This window comes from Mustela nigripes, chromosome 17 (genome assembly GCF_022355385.1).
Source record: "Mustela nigripes isolate SB6536 chromosome 17, MUSNIG.SB6536, whole genome shotgun sequence".
Classification (NCBI taxonomy): domain Eukaryota; kingdom Metazoa; phylum Chordata; class Mammalia; order Carnivora; family Mustelidae; genus Mustela; species Mustela nigripes.
This window is the reverse complement of record NC_081573.1, coordinates 4944454-4966036: the sequence shown is the minus strand read 5'-3', so window position 1 is coordinate 4966036 and position 21583 is coordinate 4944454. Positions and strand designations below refer to the sequence as shown.

At 54.4% G+C, this 21583-nt stretch overlaps 2 protein-coding genes and 1 long non-coding RNA gene across 7 annotated transcripts in view; 1 reads left to right on the top strand and 2 right to left on the bottom strand.

The window, feature by feature from the left end:
- The window catches only part of IL4I1 (interleukin 4 induced 1), a 37521-nt gene that overhangs the window by 1385 nt on the left and 14553 nt on the right, over positions 1-21583 (bottom strand). Inside the window, exons 2-8 of one of the 4 annotated variants that reach the window (XM_059383812.1) lie at positions 10534-10668; positions 7821-7990; positions 4397-4635; positions 3459-3571; positions 2739-2940; positions 851-919; positions 403-539 (exon numbers count right to left, since the gene is read on the bottom strand). In XM_059383812.1, coding sequence (XP_059239795.1) covers positions 403-539; positions 851-919; positions 2739-2940; positions 3459-3571; positions 4397-4635; positions 7821-7857 — 797 coding nt within the window. In that variant the 5' untranslated portion in view covers positions 7858-7990; positions 10534-10668. Of the gene's footprint in view, positions 1-402; positions 540-850; positions 920-2738; positions 2941-3458; positions 3572-4396; positions 4636-4740; positions 4776-4880; positions 5056-7820; positions 7991-10533; positions 10669-21583 lie in introns of those variants that run through there. The other 3 variants (XM_059383814.1, XM_059383813.1, XM_059383815.1) reach the window with 3 other exon arrangements.
- Positions 7011-12050, top strand: LOC132006127 (uncharacterized). Of its 2 annotated transcripts, XR_009400989.1 has the most exons (4): positions 7011-7146; positions 8176-8289; positions 8945-9009; positions 11777-12050. It is a non-coding gene; the product is annotated as an uncharacterized LOC132006127 (long non-coding RNA). The 2 variants fall into 2 exon arrangements; XR_009400988.1 differs by lacking the exon at positions 11777-12050 and having other exon boundaries at positions 8945-9774.
- NUP62 (nucleoporin 62) overlaps positions 12214-21583 on the bottom strand; it is a 23925-nt gene continuing 14555 nt past the window's right edge. The window contains exon 2 of the mRNA XM_059383816.1: positions 12214-14977. Within this exon, the coding sequence (XP_059239799.1) occupies positions 13332-14915 (1584 nt within the window). The 5' untranslated portion in view covers positions 14916-14977 and the 3' untranslated portion in view covers positions 12214-13331. The remainder of the gene's footprint in view (positions 14978-21583) is intronic.

Genomic DNA, 21583 nt, shown 5'->3' with positions numbered 1-21583 from the left:
TTTAGTTTTTGGCAGCAGGTCCCCCCCTTCTCCCGCCCCTTCTCGGAGGCCCCGCCCGCTCCCTTACGGGCCTGTCACCTGCCTGCTCCTCGCTGACCCTGCCCACTCATTAACCCTGCCCTCGCCAGTCCCCGACGTCCCCCAAGAGCCAGGGAGCAGAGAAGTATCCGAGCTCGGCACCGCCCCCCTTCTCCTCTGGGCCATGCCTTCCTCCGGGAATCATTCCTATCCAGTTCCTCCCGAGGACCCGGGATGAAGAGGCGAGTGCGGCAGGACACAGGCGCCCCTTCTCGTCCTCCCACCAGTCCCGACCCCACCCAACACTGACGGTCCCGCCCGCCGGGTTCCTCGCGCTCCCGGGTCCCGTTGGCCCCGCCCCTGCCCGCAGGCCCCGCCTCTCACCTGAGCCGGTCGCTGAGGCAGCTGTGGGCCCTTAGGGCCTCAGCGAAGCTGAGATAGAAGAAGCCGTCTTTGGACATCACGTCTCCCAGGAGCCGCACGGCAGGCTGGCTCAGGTTCCCCTCCCCGAGAAGGTATTCCTGCAGGACCGGTGCACGCCCAGGTCAGGACCCAAGTGGGCTGCACCCGCCGGCTCTGGCCTCAGCCCTGTGGTCGTCCCTCCCAGGCTGAGCATCTTGGTTCCCTGATGTGACAGTGAACTTAGTACGGTTCTCTGAAGCTCAGGGATCCAGTCCCTGCTGTTGTGACAGATGAGGGAAGAAAGCCCAGAATGGGAGCATGTGCTGAACCCGGGGTCAGGCAGGGTTCCCACCTTCTGACTCCAGGGCTACCCGCCAACGGGCACCCTCCTTGTTCGGGTTTCTCAGCGACGCTGAGGCCCCCCACTTACCAGGAGCGTGTGTTTTTCAAACTTCTTCATTGCCTTTCTGCAGCCCAGTGTCTTGAGATCTTTGAGGGCCTGTGGTGGGATAAGAGGATGACGCTGAGCTCCAGGGGCAGGACCGCAGAGGCCAGGTTGGTGTGCAAACCCAGGCTCTCCTCCTGCACCTGCCCCTGCCAGCCATTTGCCACTCCTGCTCAGGCCACCTGGTCTTTGCCCATGCTGTGCGCTCGGCCTTGCCCTCCACTGAAATCCACTGTCACCACTCTGTAAAGTCTCCCCAAGTTGTTACTGCCCCTTCCTGCCCCAGCCTCAGCCCACCCTCACGGTGTCACACTCAGCCCCACTGGGCATGGTTTGTTCTGCATCTGTCCCTAGCCTATGAGTCACTGCTGTATCCTGCTGGTGCTCAGTGATTGTCACCTGGATGGCTGTGGGCACAGACAGAAGCAGAGTCCCTTCTGCCACCCGTCAGCCCCGAGGGGCTTAGTCACTGGTTTCTCTCCTGCCCAAGGCCCTCTGGTGGCTCCCCAGCGCCCAGAGCCCCAGGGCTGTGCCCTCAGCCGGCCCCTTGGTCACCATCTCTTAGGGCAGCTCCAGTTCTGCCGCACTATATACAGGGCCCAGTGCGCCCCCCTACCACATCTGCACCGCTGTACGGTTCCCCACAAGCGGCCACCCTTTACCGTGCTGTTCAAGCCTCTTTCCTTCCTGACAGCCCCGTTTCACCTTAGCCCTCTTCACTGTCCACCTGGCTTCTCTCTTGTGGCCAGGGAACTCCCCAAAGGATGTGCCCCTTCACTCACTCATCATTCACCTCGAGTCTCCTTAGGCTCCGTGGACAGTGCCAGGCCACAAAAATGGCCTCAACTCAGTGCCCACCCTTGTCCCAGAGGGAAGACAGACAATTAGGAGCTCCCAGAGGAGGCCAAGTCCTGCTCCTCCCTAAGGGCACCAGGGAAGACTTCCTGGAGGAGGGAGGTTGGAGCTGGTTCTTGGGGGATGAGCAGGGTTCGCTGGGTGGGAAAGGGAAAAGGCCTTCCAGGCAGGGCAGGAAGCAACAGCAAGCAAAGGCATGGGTGCAGAATGGTGCAGGAGCACAGTGGGTACGAAGGAGGAAGGAGCTTGGGTGTTTGGGGCACCATGAGGACTTTGGGGGTAACAAAAATTTCTTGGAGGCTGGAACAGGTGGGAGAGACCAAGCCATTCAGGGCTTGAACCTAAGGCTAAGGCACTGGGGAGCCACTGGGGGTTGTGAGTAGGGGATGAGCAGGGTGAAGGTCCAGGGTAAAGGATGAAATCTGAGCTGGGGCAGGGGCTGTGGGGACACAGAGGTGGGAACAGTGCAAGTGCTCAGGGGGCAGGAAGGATGGGGCAGGGGGCTACTGATGGTGGAAGGGAGAGGGAGGGAGCTAAGATCTCACCTGGGGGTCTGCCTGCCTGGGACTGGGGTGCAGGTGATGGGGCCATTATGAGAGGGGAGAACACAGGACCATGAGTGGGGTTAGGGAAAGATGCTGAGCTCAGTGGGAGCTGCCAGGGGTATGGGTATGGCCATACCCGGGGTATGGCCAGGGGAGCACAGACAGAAGTTTGGGTCTCCAGAGATGGATGGGGAAGATCCTTGATCAGCAGATCAAAGTTTAAGCCAAAGGCATAGAAGGGGAGGCTGTCGGGACTGTGTGTGTGTGTGTGTGTGTGTGTCTGTGTGTGTGTGTGTCTGTGTGTACAGGGGTCAGAGACCAAAGGCTGATGGCGCTCTGGGGACACGCAGCATTTACGGGAAACCACAGTTTCGCCAGCAGACAATGGGAGGAATGAGAGACACAAACAGCCAGGCTGGCAGGAGGCTGGGCAGAGGCAAGAGGGGCCCGGCCGCAGGCCTCCGGCTGCCTACCCGGTTGAGAGCCATCTGGTAGATCTCTTCGGGTGAGTGGCCCTTCTCCCTGGGGCGCAGCTTGTAGCCCAGCTTCTCGGGCATCTTCTCCACCACGTAGTTCCGCAGCTTCAGGTTGTTCACTTCTATCCACGTGTTCTCATCATACTGAGTGAATTTGGTCAGGTTGAGCCCTAGGCTCTTGCAGAGCTCGTGGAGGATCCTGCAGGAGATGGAAGGACTGGTGAAGGCCAGGCACGGCGAGTGTGTGAGCCGGGGGGAGTCGGGACCCCTCTCTGGGGCTCTGGGGATGGGCACCAGGCTGCAGTGCGGCTAGAGTCAGGGTCCTGGGTGTGGGGGGTCTGGAATGAAATGGGAGCAAGGCTCAAGGCTGGACGGCTGCAGGTGTGGCGGTTTGGGTCTGTGTCTGGAGAAGGGGCTGGGTTTCTCTGGGGCGGAAGTGGGACTGGGAACAGAGTTCAGGTTGGGGAAGGGCCAGGTTAGGGTCTGGAGGTCTGGCTGGACGTGGTGGGGCTGGAGATGGGAGATCCTGAAGTTAGAAGAAGTACAGAGGGGGAGGTGGAGTCTTGATACAACTTGATTGGGGGCTTAGGTTTGGGGTCAGAGTTGAAGTTCAGTCTGGCCCTGGAGTGGGGATGGAATTGATCTGGCTGAGTCTGAGCATAGCTGTGGGGCTGTGGGTGGCCTCAGTGCACGCCTGGCTGCCTGGTCAGTCCTTACCTGTGTGAGCTGGGCATGCGCATGGCTCCCAGCTCCCCAATCCAGCCCGTCTTCCGGTCCCGGTAGGTGAAGATGCGGCCCCCAATCCTGTTGTCTGCTTCCAGGATGGTGACCTGAGGGACAGAGGGGACAGCAAGCAGGGCCCTTCAGCTCTCCCACTGAGCCCCCATCCCCAGCCATCTATCCCCATCCAGGGCAGCACAGACCTCAACTAGAGAAGGACCCCCCTTTTTTTTCTTTTTAAGATTTTATTTATTTATTTGACAGACAGAGATCACAAGTAGGCAGAGAGGCAGGCAGAGAGAGAGGGGGAAGCAGGCTCCCTGCTGAGTGGAGAGCCCAATACAGGGCTTGATCCCAGGACCCTGAGATCATGACCCGAGCCAAAAGCAGAGGCTTTAACCCACTGAGCCCCCCAGGAGCCCCTAGGACCCCCTTCTTTATAGAGAAATGAGAGGAGCTGGGAGAACAGATGTCAGAGCAAACATGTACCATATGACATTCTAGACTACAGCAGTAGACAACAAGCCAGATTGCAAAGGGACTTCCCAGCTCAGAGGGTGGGGAGATTTCCTGCAGGCACAGAGATCCTGGCAGAGCCCATTCTCATTCTCGGATTTCAGTGACGGGGCAGTGGTTAGATCTCAAGGGTCACTTCTCCTTAAGTGGAGTTTCCATCTCCAACAACACAAACTCCCCTCAGGAGGTCGGAGGACATTCAGAGGGAATTCCCTCAGGAACGTGAGAGAGCAAGACAGGGAAATCAAAGGCCTCTCAGCCTCCCTCTGGGTTTCACTCCCCAGACCAAGGGGCAAAGCATAGCTCTTCTCCCCACCTCCTACCAGCCCCGTAACAGGGATGTGGCCAGGCCCCTCTACCCAGGACTCTCAGCCCGCAGCAGGAAAGACTCAAGGCAGACTCCAAGCAGCCCTTCTCACCTTGTGTCCCGCATCACTGAGCACCTTGGCAGCTACCAGCCCAGCTGCACCAGCACCAACCACAATGACCCTCTGAGGCTTGGAGGTCCGATTGAGGCCCAAGGTCACAACCCTGAGCAGCACCTCATAGTCAGGATCATGCATACATTTTTCAAAGGGATCCTGGCTGTGGGAAGTCTTCCAATCCAGGGAGGCCTCCAGGCTGAGGAAGAAGGAGACCAGGACGAGGAGGTACCGGGCTGGAGGTAGGAAGGACGGGGACAGTGCGCAGATCAGTAGGCTTGTGTGGGGGGAAACGTGGGCTCCGTCCCCCTGTCCCTGTGCCCCTTCCTTTGCTTACTTACCTAATGAGGCCATAATTCGTGGTGGGAGATGGTGTCTAGTTTGGAGGGGAGGCAAGGGTCACTGTGACAGGGGGCCTGGCTGCCCCTATGGCCTCATCCCTCTGTCTGTCCCATCTATCCGCCTCCTGTTCTGTACTCACCTGTCTGCCCTTTGGTCCCCCTCCCTGCACTCCTTTCTCTTCTCTGTTCCCCTCTCCTCTGTTCTCCCTGTCTCCAAGTGTCTGTTTCTGGGGGTCCCAGTCTCTGCAGCCTCCTCTCTACCTTGGCTCTCCAAGCAGCAGCACCTCTGTCCTCTGTCGCTCCCACTGGTCTGCCCCGTCCCCCCTGGCCTGTCCTTAAAGGAGCTGAGCCCCGCCCTCCCCCCCCTCTGGGAAATCTGTGGCGGGGGAAACGAAACCACTTTCCTGGGTAGTAGGGTCAGGTGCTCAGGGTTTAGTTGAAGCTGGAGGGAGTGGGTGTTGGGGAAGGGGGGTTGTGAGAAGCAAATCAGTCTATTTTCTTCCTCTTGCCCAAATAGTTCTGGGGTTGTTGGAAGGCCAGAAATAAATGCTCAGGTAACCATGCAAAGGGGGCCTGGTCTCAGGATCCCTGCATTTGCCCTTGGGGCATGTTCCCTGTGACAGCCCCCAAGTCCTTCTGTGTGTCAGTTGTCACTGTGCCCCAAAGGGCCCTTGCTGGCTCCAGTCCCCTCCCACAGAACCGCTCTGAGCCTCAGTCTCTGAGGCCGGCCTGCCCGGGTCCTGAGCCTGGTGCCTGCGCACACAGTTCTGGTCTGCAGCTGTCAAGTGGGGGCAATTAAGTGTGGGTAGAATTAGGCAGTGAGTTCAGGTCCGGCCTTGTGAGCAAGCACCTGGGTCAATACTAGAACTTGCTCCTTAGGAAATGCCAGCTGCTGCCACCGTGTGGGTACTAGGAAGGGCTCAAGGAGTGACCCCCTGCTCCTCAGCCCTGTGCAAGAGGCAGCCCAGGATATGTGCTCATCCTTCTCATCCCTGAGATGCTCAGCTGTGGTGCTCAGCTCAGGCTAGGGTGCCAAGGACCACCTCTGCAAAAAGGCTGCAGGGGCCTCTGGCCTTGGTTTTCACCACCGCTATATGAGGGGTGCATTTTCCCGAGGCAGGCAGTGAGAACAAGATGACCTGGCTGCAAGGAGCCCCCTCACCCCTGGCAGTAGAGGTCCTTCGGCTTTTGGGGCTTTAGCCAAGGGGACGTGTGGTAGGTCCCCTGAAGTGGGTGGAGGTAGAAGATGCAACTTGGGGGATTTTTCCTGGCGTGGGGCAGAGGGCACCAGGCAGCTGGTGAGGAGTTAAGCCAGAGGCAGCAGATCCTCTGCAGCAACAAGATGGGAAAACCCGAAAGGGTACATCAAAGGGGGATGTGGTTTGATGGAGGATGGGGGAGGGAGGGGACCTATGAGTCAGAAAACATATGATGTGGGGGCCTGGGAGGCAGCGGCCAAGAAGGAAATACAATCCGCTGGACAGAGCCTTGAGCCTCGAGACTGAACGCCAAGGAAGCGAAGGGCACAAGTCAGCACAAATGGCAGAGACCGTTCCACGGTGAGGACCCACTAAGGTGGTCCTGGTTTCAGTGCTTTGCACTGACTGTGCGCCCTCACTGCGCTGCACTTGACAGAGGAGGGATCTGAGAGATGGAGGAGGGGTAGGCAGGGGAAGACCCCAGGACTTACCCAAGGCCTCAGAGTGGGAAGACCTTCCCCTGGCCGCCCCTGCCTACTTCCCTCCCCAAGGCGAGGGGCACCTGAGCACTGCCATGCTTGGACGGCACTCAGCAGCAGCCTCAGGAGCACGTGGCACCATCGCTCCTCTAACCCCAGGGGCCTCGTTGGAAGGGAACCCGGCCAGCTGACCAAAAGGCTCATGCTCCAGGGCCCACAGCAGGAAATGACAGAGCTGGGGGTCGTGCTGGCCCATCAGCTCTGCTTCCTTAAGGCAATGTCCGCACAGAGAAGGGAGCAGCCGCAGCATGGAAGCAGAAAGGGTGGAGGCAGCAGAGCCATGAATTCCTGCACTTATCTAGGCAAGAAGTGTTGGTCCCCAGAACAGCTTGAGGGGTCCCACTGGGATCCCTGAGCCGACCCCCCTGGTTTCTCTCCCATACAGGATTGCTGTGCAGAACTCCCTGGCTCCGGGCACACACACCCCGCCCACCCCACACCCCCACCCCCACCCCCCGCTGGCTTCCTGGACTCTTAGAGAAGTGAAACACCAACCTCAAGGGGTCAGCGGGGCAGGGAGAGGGAGGGAGAGGAACCCAACTCATGAGGTGCCCCAGGACTGGGAGCCAGCAGGGCCTGAAAGGGTAGGGATCCTGCCGGGGCAGGGTCTGATCAGTCTGCTTGCTGCTGTGTAACACCTACGGATGCTGTGTACCACCACGTCCCAGGTACTTGATATGTTTTACTTCATTTACAGTAAGGATCCTGACAAGATGGGCTTAGCTGTCCCCCTTTTCCAGTGGAGAAAACTGAGGCCCAGACAGGTCACCCGTGAAAAGCGGCAGCACCTGGGTTTGATCCCAGCAGCCTGGCTCCAGGGCCACATTCTGAGACACCCGTTCATCAGCAGCAAGCTCGGCTCATGAACGAGGGAGCGGGCCAGGCCAGGGTGTCTCTGCCTCATCAACACTGACATTTGGGGCCATCTCTGTAGGGGTCGTCCTGTGCATTGTGGGATGTTGTGGCTATGGTCCCAGAGAAAGACCTGGGTCCAGCTGGCAGGAGAAGAAACACTGGGGGCCACACAGCTGTGCGGGGGACAGGGCTCGTGCTTTATACATATGATTTTCTCTGAGGCAGTTCAGAGACAGGGAGTGGTTGCTATGAAAACTTTGACCAAGTCCCTGAGGCAGTAGGGCGTGCCCAGGGGATGCCCAGGGCCCCAGGGGAAGTCAGGGGCCCAGACCTGGATCAGGGAGGGGCTCAGAGAGCAGAGGACAGACTTATCCAAGGCCCTTGGTCTTTGGCCTGACTCCTGGACAGAGTTCCCCTTCCCAGAGAGCCCTCCTGCCCCTCCTCCCCCCTTCCAGAACCCCTGGGCCCCATGGGGGGGGGCACTCACTGCATGGCTGGTTCTGGGGGGCTCTCTCAGCGCCCATGGCCTTTCTGGTTAGCCCGGGACAGAAGTCATCATTGGGCGTGTACGAAAATGGGGTCAATGGTGGTAGCTTTGTCCTGATTCCGTTAGACCAAAGGTGCCAGGGTCCTGGTGAGTTCAGAGCAGTTGGGAGGCTGTGGAGGCAAGTACTCCCTTCTCAAAAGCTTTTTATTATGGAAATTTCAAGCATATATAAAAACAGAGAGACTGGGATGGTAAACCCAAGTGCCTCCATCACCTCCTAGCCCATCTTGTCTCATTTACATTTTCTCCCTCCCCCACTGCATTATTTTACAGCAAATCTCATTTTATTTCGTAGGTAAATACTTCAGGATGTTTCTCTACAACAGAGGTCTACAAACGTTTTCTATAAATATTTGGGGCTTTGGGGGCCACACTGTCTCCACCTTGCCTACTGAACTCTGTCCTCCAAGTAAGTAGCCACAACATGTATAATGAACTGGCATGGCTGTGTTCCAATAAAATTTTATTTACAAAAACAGGAAGTGGGACTATAGTTTGCCAACCAACTTCTTTTTTTTAAATTTTTAAAAAAAGATTTTATTTATTTATTTAACAGAGAGAGACACAATGAGAGAGGGAACACAGGCGAGGCAGTGGGAGAGGGAGAAGCAGGCTTCCCGCTGAACAGGGAGCCTGATGTGGGGCTTGATCCCAGGACCTGGGGATCATGACTTGAGCTGAAGGCAGACGCTTAACGACTGAGCCACCCAGGCACCCTGTCAACCAACTTCTGCTTTAAAAAAATATTAGAAATATTTGCTTTTAAAAAAAAAAAAAAACCAAGAGAGGGGTGCCTGGGTGGCTCAGTGGGTTAAGCCTCTGCCTTCCACTCAGGTCATGATCTCAGGGTTCTGGGATTGAGCCCCACATCGGGCTCTCTGCTCAGCAGGGAGCCTGCTTCCCTCTCTCTCTGCCTGCCTCTCTGCCTACTTGTAATCTGTCAAATAAATAAATAAACAAAATCTTAAAAAAAAAACACAAACTACAATACCAGTATTACATTTAAAAATGGCATTAAAGTCCAATTTCCTGGATTGTCTCAAAAAAATTTTTTTTCCAAGTAGGCTCCATGCACAGTGCAGAGCCCAATGCGAGGCTTGAACTCAAGACCCTGGAATCAAGACCTGAGGTGAGCTCAAGAGTTGGAACACTTCACTGAGCCACCAGGTGCCTCAAAGAAGCCTACTTTGCATTTGAGTGATATCAAGGGTCTTTGCTCAGTGGATTTGGGGTTTGTGTCCTTAGAACTTGGGGGTTTATGTGACCCACGGCACCAGACTGGGCCCGAGCCTGGCAGAGCAGCACACCAAGTCTGGTTTTGGTCACGGGGAAACCTGTGGAGGTCATGGGGTTGAACCAGGACGCTGTCTGGACGTGAGGTGCATGCCTAGGTGAGTCACTGATGTTTGAAGTGATTAGTGCCACTGCGTGAGGGCTGTGGGACAGGTACAGGGGCAGTGTGGGACAGGTAAGTCTGGCTGGCAGCTGGCTGGTGTCCAGAAGCCAACGTGGTTTTTGAGGCTGAGGGATTTTGTTCCTGGAAGTTCTGCAGAAAGCCCTTGCCCTGAGAGTCTGAGGGTGGACTTTTCAAGCACCCAAGTAATTTCAAGGTAAATTGAGAACTTGGCAGCTGTGGTGTGCTGGGTCCTAGCAGCGCACAAGAGCTGACTGATTTTTTAAAAGATTTTATTTATTTGACAGAGATCACAAGTAGGCAGAGAGGCAGGCAGAGAGAGAGGAAGGGAAGCAGGCTCCCTGCTGAGCAGAGAGCCCGATGTGGGGCTCCATCCCAGGACCCCGAGATTTCGACCTGAGCCAAAGGCAGAGGCTTTAACTCACTGAGCCACCCAGGTGCTCCGAGCTGACTGATTTTTAAGATCTTTGGTTTTTGTTTTGCATGCCATTCTTGAAAAAAAAATTATACACATTTAATGATTAGTCTTATGAAAAACAAATTTAGAGGTGCCTGGGTGGCTCAATGGGTTGAGCCTCTGCCTTTAGCTCCGGTCATGATCTTGGGGTCCTGGGATCGAGTCCCGCATTGGGCTCGCTGCTCGGCAAGGAGCCTGCCTCTCTGCCGACTTGTGATCTGTCAAGTAAATAAATAAAAAATCTTAAAAAAATTTTTTTTAAAAACTCAAAACTCACCATTTCCCAATCATTCGATTATATTTTACTATTATGTATACTCTTGAGGAGAAGCAATTGTTATCTGTAGATATCAATTTCCCAAACTCCCAGTCCGTGACCTCACATCCGTGGCTTGCAGTCAACCCTGGAGAGGGCCTCTACATCACGGTATGGGGGGGGGGGGGGAGGTGGGTAAAGGGCATCAGCATTTGCCACCCATCAGAGCTTTCCCCTACCCTTACCCTGGGGAGCCGACTGTTAGGTTTACCAGCACACCACTGTTTGGGCATCATTCATTTCAACCTCCGCTAGGAGATGAAGGGAGCCGTGGCTCTGGAAATCTTTAGTTATTTGAAACATCTGACCCTTCTGATGCCAAACTGCGCCCGACAGGCAGAGGCATAATGCTGGGGAAGCAGCTGGGCTCTAGAATCACTAAGGGCTTCCTTGAGATGGAAAGAAAAGCCATACATCGAATTGCCACTCTTATCCCTCAACTGGAAGAAATGCAGTAACAGCTTACTGAGAGATTCGCCTTTAAAAGCCTCTGCTGCCAAATTTAGTCACCACATTTGCTGTCTTCATACTACTTAATGAAGAGGAACTTAAGTAGAGGCCGTTTGTCGGACCGGCAAAGAAGCGCATCTGTGTTTTCTTCCTGGAAAGGGAAACTGCAGTTACAACGAAGCCATCATCTGCAGGGTGGCACCCTACCGCCGGTCCTTTGGCAACCCCGGGGACCCCTCCCTGGTGCTCCCGGGAAGCCTGTTGGGGCCATTTTCCCCATGGTGCAAGAGCACCATGACCATCATCCTGATTTATAATTGTGTTTTCCAAAGTGGGGTGCCCATGGTCCCTCGGGCCATGGGAAAAAGTGAACTCAGTATTTCCATTTAAAGAAGTACCTAAGTGAAAGCAGTAAAGCGTTACTATTGTTCAATATGCAAAACAGGTCAATTAGATTAACATTGGAAATGCAAGCTCAAGAAAAGTTTTTAGCCCCTGCCAGCAACCTCTGAGTGAGCAGGAACACCGTTCCATTTTTGTGACCCCAGTGCCAGATCAGGATCTGGTATGTAGGTGCTCCAAAACTAGATGTTGAGGGGCGCCTGCCTGGGTGGCTCAGTGGATTAAGGCCACTGCCTTTGGCTCAGGTCATGATCCCAGGATCCTTGGATTGAGCCCCTCATCCGGCTCTCTGCTCAGCAGGGAGCCTGCTTCCCTTCCTCTCTCTCTGCCTACTTGTGATCTCTGCCTGCTAAATAAAAAAATAAATAAATCTTTGGGAAAAAAAAAAAGACAAAAACCTAGATGTTGAATGCATCAATGTGGATAAAATATAAATGACCTACTACTTTCCAGGATGACTTGAGGCTGCTCCAACTCTCCTCCCTTTAGGGAGAGGGAGCAGATGTGGGTCTTGCAGTTAGGCAAGGCTGACTGCACAAAGGGCCAGTGTCCAGGGAGAGGAGCTTTCAGAGAGAATCAAGTGGGTTAGTGTGGGGTCTCCCCCCCTCTTCTGTTCTGTTCTGTTCCCCTCCCTCTCCTGTGGCTTCTTCTTAGACAGGACACTTGTTCTCGGAAGACAAAGATGGTCCAAGGAAATGACTTATGACCAGGACTTTGGGAAAATGGACCATACATCTCCAGGAATTAGCTCTGGGCATTCCTTAGCAAACACATGGCTTAGTGAGGAAGAGGCTGAAGGGGTAGACCTCCACCCCAAAGCAGGAGATCCAAGCGCTTGGTATCATTCTCGCCCACAGGAGCCAGGGAAAGAGGCAGAATGCTGGGCCAGTATCTGGAAATGACCCCCATACAACTCCACATCCCAGCTTCGCCTGTTTCCCACCTTTGAAGCATGACTAGTTCCTCCAGCTAGCCCTAGGAAATGGACAGGAATGCTGCCGACAGCTCCTGTGGCCTCTGAGCGAATGCCTTAGGGAAGATGGAGGAGGAACTGACATGCATGTGTATCTACGATGGAAGCCAGAACATTACGGGCACACATTCCCTCATGCGCTGCTCTTCTGCCATCAGCACCAGACAAACCCACGACCTGCATCTGTGTGTATGTGTGCCTCAATGATGTACTGTCTAGTTCTGGTTTCTGAGTTCCAGATAAATGGCACCTCACTTGATCTAGTCTTCTGGAACCTGCTCTTTTTCCCCAGCTTTCTAAGTGATACACATCAATGGCAACTTTTTTGTTCCACAGTAAATTTTATTTAGGAATGCAACATATAGTCATAGTATCTCAGACAGTGCAGCAAAGTATAAAGACAAATACAAGACATTCAGGAAACAACCGGTTGGCTTCTGTCTTCTGGACACCACGGATCTCTCACTGTTAACAGACTAGGTCTGCTCCAGCACTGGCAAGTTCCAACCCAAGTCTGTGGCCACCTCTGGCACTCATGGCCATTTCAGCAGGCATTTTGTGGATGAACATTTGATGCCGTGTTTCATCTCCATTGTTCTTTTGAAAATGTGACAGGGATTGTGCTGAGGACACAAAAGGGGCCAAGAAACACAGTCCCTGCCCATAGGGGCTCACATTCAATAGTGAGACAGAGAAGTTAACAGTTGGCACAAGACATGCACACGCTCTATGTCGTTTTGGAGCCTCAGGACTGCCACCGGACCCAGGTCTGGGGCAGCTGAGAGGGCTTCCTGGAGGTGAGGCCCAAGATAAGGACAACTGAAGGATGGGGTGGCGTGTCAGCCAGGCAAGGTAAAGACCTCCTGGTGCAAGTCTGACCCTTTTCTCAATATTACATTTAAGTCCCTCATCTGACTATCCTTTCTCCTTTGAAATTCTACATCCCACGGTTGGTCCCATTCACAAGCCCCTTTCTCGCACTGGCGGTCAGTCTCCACAGGCTCAGGCCTTACACCAGGACACCGTCTCCTCGAGGACGGACTCTTCACAGCACCTACGACTATATGTTGGGCAGAGTGGCCGCTCGGCAGACCCTGGCTGGGAGACAGATGGTTTTGGGGAAACGTCTCCAGCACTCTCTACTGGCACTTGGCCGGAGCAGGAAGGATGGGTGGGTGGTGGTTGTGAAAGGGGTCTGAGATACACAAAAGATACGCAAAGAAACCACACCCACAATGCTGCTGCCCAGACTAGAGCGCTTAGAATACTTCCGTTTTCACTAATGCAAAGCAAACCACAGAACTGTTCTCAACGGCACGGTCACATGAAAGAAAGGAACAAACAGGTATTCACTGCAACCAAACACTAGACAATAACTGCGTGCCCCCGCTGCCCTCCAACGCCCTTGGAGCGCACAGGACCCGAAGACGGCTGGCACGTCAGTCAAATGTGATCCGGAAACTGCGTTCCTGCTCCTTGCGACGCCCCTCGCACACCTTGGTCACCTCCTCCACCTTCCTCTGCAGCAGGGCCGAGTTCTGGTCGACCCACTGCAGCGAGTCCATGTGCGCGTTGAGGATCTTGCAGATCTGCTGCAGCGGGTCGCTGGTGTCGGCCGGTCCCCCGGACGTGTTCAGGTGCTCGATGATATCCTTGAGGTCCTGGGCCATGCGCTTCAGCTGGGCGTCGATGTTCTCGGCTAGCTTGTAGGTCCTCTCGCGCTCCTCGTCGGCGTGCTGCAGGTACACGGTGCCGCTCTGCTCCTTGACCGACTCCTCCAGAGGGCTCAGCAGGTCTTCCAGCTCCTTCTGCTGAGACAGGATGAAGTCGAGCTCTTGGTCCAGCCTCTTCTGGTCCAGCTTCACTTTCTCCACCTCACGGTGCAGGGTGGTGATCTTCTCCCCGTTCTCGATCAGTGTGCGGTCCCAGGCGTTGACCTGGGTGGCCTGCTGCAGGAAGTGCCGCTCCTGGTCCTCTAGCTCCAGACTCCACTTGTTGATCAGACTCTCCAGCTGGGCGTAGGTCATCACAGGGCTGGTGGACGCCCCAGTGCCGGTGCTAGGCCCTGGCGGCGCGGCCACGGCAGCTGGTGCGTTGCTGGCGATCCCAGCTGGTGCCAGTGGCTTCAGATTCAAGGCGAAGCCAGTGGTGGTGGTGGTGGTTGTGGTGGTGCTGGCAGCGGTGGTGGCGGCAGGGGCGGTGGATGCTGTTGTGGAAGTGGTAGAAGTTGCTCCAGGGGCCTTTAAGCTGAAGCCCAGCGTTCCGGCCCCAGGAGTTCCAGCCGTGGTTGAAGGGGGACAAAGGGAAAGCCCCGTGGCGACAGATGAGGTTGGAGCGGTGGCTAGTGAGGCGAACAGCGTGGGGCCAGCACTGGTGGTGGCAGCAGCGGGGGCAGGAGCGGCCGGCTGTGTGGCTCCTGCTCCGCTGGCAGCCGGAGGGGCAGCCGTGAAGGGCAAGCCGGCAAGCGCCGTGGGCTGGGCCGAAGTCCCCAAGGAGCCGATATTGAAACCTGAGGTCCCGGTCTGGGATGTGCTTCCCCCTGTGAAGGAGAATCCCCCCGGTGTGGTGGACGGAGCAGCAGAGGTGGTGGTGGAGCCAAACACGAAGCCGGTGGGTGCTGTGCTCTGGCTGGAGGTGACAGTGCTCGAGATGGCATTGGTGAGGGTGCTGCTGCCGAGCCCAAAGCCGCCAGTGTGTGCCGTGGCTGGGGTGGCCGTTGTGCTGCTCAAGTTGAGCTTCGGTGCGCTGATTCCTAAGGAGAATCCAGTTCCTCCCGTAGCAGGAGTTGTGGTTCCAAAGCTGAATCCTGGGGTCTGTGTCGTTGGAGCTTGGGTCGTGAGTGAGAACAGGCCAGTAGAAGGGGTACTTGCTGCTGGCTGGGAGGGAGTCCCAAAATTAAACCCACCAGTGCCAGATGTAGAGAAAGAAAACCCGGTAGCAGGTGTGGTTGTCGCCGTCTTTGCAGCGCCAAATGTGAACCCGCCTGTGGGGGCCCCAGTGCCTCCAAAATTAAACCCGCTCATGGCTCCAGATTCTGGTGGCGGCAGCTACGCTGGTTCCCAAAGTAAATCCGTCGGTCTGCAACCTTGGGAAGATTTTTAAAGCAGAGTAAGTCACATATCAGATGGCAGTTTGGGAAAGGCAGCCTCGATGGCCAAGGTGGAGCCGTTTGGAGGGTGGTGGGACTGGGTCATGAGAACATGTGACTGCCACCCAGCTCCCTGCTGTAACCTAGCCAGGCCCTGTTAAGCTAGAGAGGAAAAAGCCCTGGGGGTCACGTACTAGGAACCAGATGTGCTTGGGACCCGCACAGCCACAGCCACAGCCACATTCAGCACCAGCAGGAGTATTTGCTGCCCTAGAGGAGAGGGCCAAAGAGCACCTGAGGAGGTTCGATCAAGGCACTTTTGGAGAGTGGGACTAGAAGCACAAAACACCACCTTCAGAGGCGCCTGGGCGGCTCAGTGGGTTAAAGCCTCTGCCTTTGGCTCAGGTCATGATCCTGGGGTCTGGGATTGAGCCCTGCATCAGGCTCTCTGCTCGGCAGGGAGCCTGCTTCCCTTCCTCTTTCTCTCTCTTCCTACTTGTGATTTCTATCAAATAAATAAAATCTTAAACAAACAAACAAAAAACCCCCACCACCTTCAGGACCTGCTCCCCAGGATTCCCTGCTGAATGCAAGTGGGAGGTGGTGGACTGATCTGAGTACCACCCTGAGTGTCTTTCTGGACCTCAGAGAGAGGCCCCAGAAAGCAGGGCTCTATGGCAGGGCATTAGCCCCCTTCAGTGCACACGGCTGACCACTTAGGAGGATGGAGGCCTGCTGGAGCGTCCCCCTGCCTTCCTTCTAAGTCAGCTAACTTAGATTTTTCTCCAGGGACTCAGGAGGTGGTCTCCTTCACCTACAGGTGCATGTGGGGCACCCCCCATCCTCCCAGCCATCTGCAGCTGAGCTGCACAGAGTGGGGAGGAAGAGGGAAAGTGATTGTGGACCAAGAGGATTCACACATGCTCACAGGGCCCTCCACTGACTCTGGTGAGGGAAGAGAAGGGAGTCCAGAAGGGCCTGTGAACACCAGGCCCTGTTCTCAGACACCTGGGGGTTGTGGCTGACCTCAAATTTAACACGAATTCATGGTTGGCTGCCACTGCTCAGTGGGTTCCTAGGCCGCATGACGAGAAATGCCAATTCCAGTGAAGACACCAAGGTGATTCCCATGCAGCTTGCTGTGCCCAGTATGCTCTCCTTAGCCACCAGACCCTCAGCTAACTTCACAACGGTCCTACAGAGAGGTTGTGATGACGGTCCCTATGCACAGACGGGGAAAAGAGAAGCTCAGACGGACTTAACTTGTCAATTCTTACCGCACGGTGGGCCCTGAACCTGGCCATGGGCTGTAAACCCCTCTTTATTTATACTCCATCAAAATGGTCCATCTGGTCACAGGGCACGCAGCCCTGCCCTGGCTCATGGCTGCCATGCTGTACGCCAGCCTCCATCCCATACCCCGCACAGCTAATTTTCCCTTCATCTAAAACAGCTCAGGCAGTTGAGCAGCAAGACTGCTCCCTGTTCTCAGGCACAAAGTTGGTTCTCCAGAGATAAAGGAAAGACCAGGTTTGAACTCTGCTTCTGCTACAAGTCGTGGGTCCTGGGAAAGTTACTCCTGAGCCTCTCTACACCTATTTCCCCAATTCTAACAAGAAGGATGAGCCCCTTCCACTGGGAAGGATAAACAAGGTCATGAGGGAGAAGCCAAGTGCCTGGCCCAGGGAAGCCATCCTATTTCCTGAAGTCCTGTTTCCTCCTCCCTCTTCTGGGCCAGTTTTACTTCTTCAAGTGTCCTCAGGAATCCTCTCGTGCCCTGGGCCAGAGGAACCCTGCTGTGGCTGCCCCTCTCCAACTTCTACGGCACCCTCTGCCTTCCTGGCAGACCCCAATATTTCCTTTTTCTCCAAAGACCCATGCTTCTCGGGAGATGACCTCAGTGTGGTCCGCTCTGCCCCTGGGGCCGTCTGCTTTAAGCCAGATCTCAACTGGCTGCCCATCAGCACCTCCAGGGGTGGGTGTTTGGAAGGTACACTGCTGCCAGACTGATGGGGGCAGTCGCTTTGTCGGGGGAGAGGGGGGTGGCGTGTGGCAGGGCCCTAGACTGTAGCATTTTTATAAAGCTCTTCTGGGGGCTCCTGGGAAAGGTCCCTTCGTTCGCACTACAGCAATGTCTGAGCCCCCGGGCCACTGGGACCCCACAGTGCCCTGCGCCAGACCCCTTCTTGTGGCGAGCGCACACCTCCTCACTTGAGTACCATGGCAAGCCACATCTGCTGTTACTGGCAGCTCAAGGCATCCGAACAGCTACGCCTACATGTCTCTGTTCTCAAGACCTCAGCCCAAGAGAGCTTCTATTAATAAGTTGCAGCTAAATTTTTCCACAAGAGCATTTATAAAAAGCTCTTTGTAACTATTAAAAAACTACAAGAAAAACAAGAGTCTGGGGGGGCTTTTCCAGTTTAATGGCTCACCATTTATTAAACGCCTCATCGGTTTCTGATACTACATATGCTAGGGATGTACTAACAGGGGCAAACACTATTGGTTCAGCCCCGTGCTATGCGCTTTAAATATATTATAGCTCACTCACTCCAAAAGCAGGTCCATTTAATAAACTGGGAGAGTGAAAGGCCCACAGAGGTCACCTAAGCCATGGCCCTTGCCCTTGAGGTAGTCAGAGACATGGGAAATGTGAACTTGAGTACCAGGGCTCTAGGTAGGGACAACGGAGGATGGGGGTGGGGAGGGGTCAATAAGGGAGCATTTTCCTGAGCTGAGCGTGGAAGGATACGAGGTCAGGGTTAGTCAGGTGGATGGGAGGAAGGGCCTGGGTGAGGCAGAAAGGTTGACACAGGTGTGTCTCTGGGGTGCTAAGTGATTTGGTGTGGCTAGAGGGACTGTGTGTGTGTACATGCAGTAAAGGGTTCACTCAGAAGGCCTGGGTTACCCACCCTACACATCAAAGAAAAGACTGGCCCTTTTCTGGTTCCTGTAAGATAACCTGCGAGCCCTGCCAACTTGACCTCTACAGGGGCCAGAGACTAAGTAATGAGTCAGTCACAAAGACACTCCGGCCTATGTGACTGACCCCCTGTAAAAACTCTGGATGCCGAGGCACAGGTGAGCTTCCTTGGAGGGCAGTACTCCATGTGTGCTGTCACATGGTGTTGCCGGGAGAATTAAGTGCTGCTGTATGACTCCATGGGGAGAGGCCACTGGAAGCTCACCCCTTCTCTCTTCTAGACTCTGTCTGGTGCACCCTTCACCCATGCTGATTGATTCTTTCCCCTTTTGTTGAAACCATGAATCTAACAGCTTTGCTGAGTTCTGTGAGTCTTTCTAGAGAATCACCGAACCCAAGGGTGGGTTTGGGGACTCCCGAGTACATCGTGTGTATAGTGCTGTGTGATGTGGCGGGAGCTGCTGGTCGGGAAAGGACATGTTGATGGCTCAGACTTCATTTTGCGTGAGTCATGGAGGGACTTTAGAGGTGGGGAGACTAACAAGGCCAGACACATGTGCGGGAAACAGACTGGAAGGGAAGAAACTAGAGGGTCAGGTAGCTGGGAGGAGGGTGCAGTGGTGGTCTAAGCCAAGAGCCTGAGCGAGGGGCCAGGACTCTGGGGACAGAGAAGAGAAAACCTCAATCTGGGGAATGTGTGAGTCTGTGCAAAAATGGAATGAAGTGGGCGCCTGGGTGGCTCAGTGGGTTAAGCAGCTGCCTTCGGCTCAGGTCATGATCTCAGGGTCCTGGGATCGAGTCCCGCATCGGGCTTCTCTGCTCAGCAGGGAGCCTGCTTCCCTCTCTCTCTCTCTCTCTCTGCCTGCCTCTCCATCTACTTGTGATTTCTGTCAAATAAATAAATAAAATCTTAAAAAAAAAAAAATGGAATAAAGTGTTGGTTCTGCAGGGGCTGACTCAAGTGAACAAAGCCATCAACCAAGACCCAGATTTTGGGAGTTTCTCACACAAATGTGTCTTAACAGATACACACTATTCTGAGCTCCGAAATAGGCTTTCCACTTTACTGAAGGGGCAAGCTTTCCACAGGAGCAGTTGACAGTGCTTGGGTCAGGTGCTTAAGCCTGGGCGGCCACAGACGTGGCATCTGTAGCTGGGCCTGGAGTGAGGAGGTCTGCCTCAAAGTCACTGAGTTACTGACAAGAGACGCCTACCCCACTCTGTCCCTGTTTGTCAAGCCACATCTGCCTGCCCTCATAGCCCAGGGTAGTCATAGATTCTGAACGACAGATTCGTCCTGTCCCCTGGCTTTGAGGACCACGGTTCTCTGCCATCACCTCCAGCTTCACTCAGGTCCACTAACCTGACCTCTCCAGTTCTTTGCTACTCCAAATTCCATCTTTATCTAATTTATTTCCTTAGCCCTATTCTGCGTACAGTTATGACAACACAGACAAAACAAACTCTCTGTAGTGCAACATTCACTCACGCAACAAACACATCTGAGCACCTATGTATGGGCCCTGTTCCAGACCCTGGGAATATGGCTGTGATGGGGAGAGTGAGTCCCTGCTCTCATGGAGCTTCTCCTCCAGCAGAAGAGACAGACAGGAGAACAACGAACTTCATAAAGGAATCCTCTGTCACGCTTTAATAGGCTAAGCATTATGAAGAAAGAAAAAGTGGGGCAGGAAAAGGGGAACAGGGCAGTGGCATGGGGGTAAAGGGGTTGACTGAGTCATAATGAGGAAAGAGCTAGAACAAAGGCCAGGGGCAGGGGGGTGTGGCCATGACAACAGGAGGCCAGTATTGTTAAGGGGCAGGGGCCACACTGTTCCCAAGCCCAGGGACTGATTCTCGCTCCCTACCCCAGCCCATTTCCTGTATCTGGAGCAGGGGTGTTTGGGAATTAATATGAGGGGACCTCGGCCTTGGACCAAAGGAATGGAAGGATTGAGAAGGCAATGTGTGTGTGTGTGTGTGTGTGTATGTGTGTGGGGTCTATGTGACAGAATAATGGCCTCTATACATGTCCACCCCCTAACTCCAAACCTATGAACACGAGAGCTCACATGGCAACAGGGACTTAGCAGATGTGATTAAATTAACGGTTCTGAGATGGGGAGATTACCCTGGATGGACTGCATGGACCCTAAATATAACCATGAGGGTCTTTAAAAGTGGAAGGTGGAGACAGAAGATGTGACCATGAAAGAACATTCTGAGAGATACTATGTTGCTGGCTCTGAAGACGGAGGAAGGGGTTCCAAGCAAAGGAATGCAGGGGGTCTCTAGAAGATGGAAAAGGTAAAACATGGATTCTCCCTCAGAGATTCCAGAAGGAAAGAGGTCCTGTTGACCCATTTCTAACTTTCTGAACTGTAAGAGAATAAATGGGTGCTGTTTTAAGCCACTACATCTGTGATCATTTGTTATGACAACCGGAAGTTGACAGAGGAATGGGGAAGAAAGAACAGGATGGACTCAATCTAGACAAATGGATGGGAAACACATCCTGGAGTTGGGGCCAAGGAGAGGCTGGAGAAGAGAAGTGATAGGGCCAAGGTGCACGGTCTGCCTCTGTGCAACAGGGCCAAGGGAAGAGGATACAGCAGTCACTAGGGCCTGGCAGCTGGGGAGCAGGTGGGAAAAGAACAGAGAGCTGTGATTCTGAGAATCTGGACATCCCCTGCTGCTGGGGTGACCGAATCAGGGGAGTGGATGTGTGCAAAACCCAGCAACAACAGGCAACCTATGTCCTATGACAGAGGGAGGGACAAGGTGGCCTGGAAACATGAGAAGGGCTGATGATGGTGACAGTGTCAGCCCACAGGGCAGGATTTTCTGCTTTTGTTCACTACTGTTATGCCCAGCACCTAGAGCCTGGCATGCAGCAGGCACTCCATAAATAACTGTGAGGGACCGACAATCTGACAACTAAGAACTATCATCTACAGAGCACCACCTATGTAATGGTCCTGGGCCAAGAATACTAGGTAGGAGCACAATGAATCCTTCCTGGATGGGAAACAGGTGATGTAACTTCAAAGTCACAGAGCAGCAAACACTAGTCCCAGGATGGGAAACCAGATCTTTCTGGGGCTAAGTGCTGAAGTTCTGCCTGGAACAGGAAGGAGATGTCAGAATTAAGTCTTAAAGGATGAACGGGGCTTTCTGGGCAGACAGGTCACCAAGAGAGTAAGATACACAGGCCAGCTTTTGTACTCTTTGTGGCTGAAGCAGCAGGCTTTGGGGAGGAGGGGTTGGGGGCCAGGTCACAGAGGTAGATTGCTAGGCTTGTCCATCCAGTGGAGACAAAGCTGTAACATGGTTTCCCTTCCTGATCCCACAGCTGTCTTTCATCTTCACACCTCAGAAATGTAGTGACCCTGGGGCACCTGGGTGGCTCAGTGGCTCAGGTCATGACCTCAGGATCCTAGGATCGAGCCCCCCATCAGGCTCTCTGCTCAGTAGGGAGCCTGCTCCCCGCCCCCCCACCACCTGCCTAGTTCTCTGCCTACTTGTGATCTCTCTGTCAAATAAATAAGATCTTAAAAAAAAAAAGTAGTGACCCTTCCACACTAGGATCCTCCACTGGGGATGGAGACAGCTGCTATCCCCTTTCTTTACACCAGTTCAACTCCACTTCATTTGGGGCAGCAGCGAGTATAGCCAAA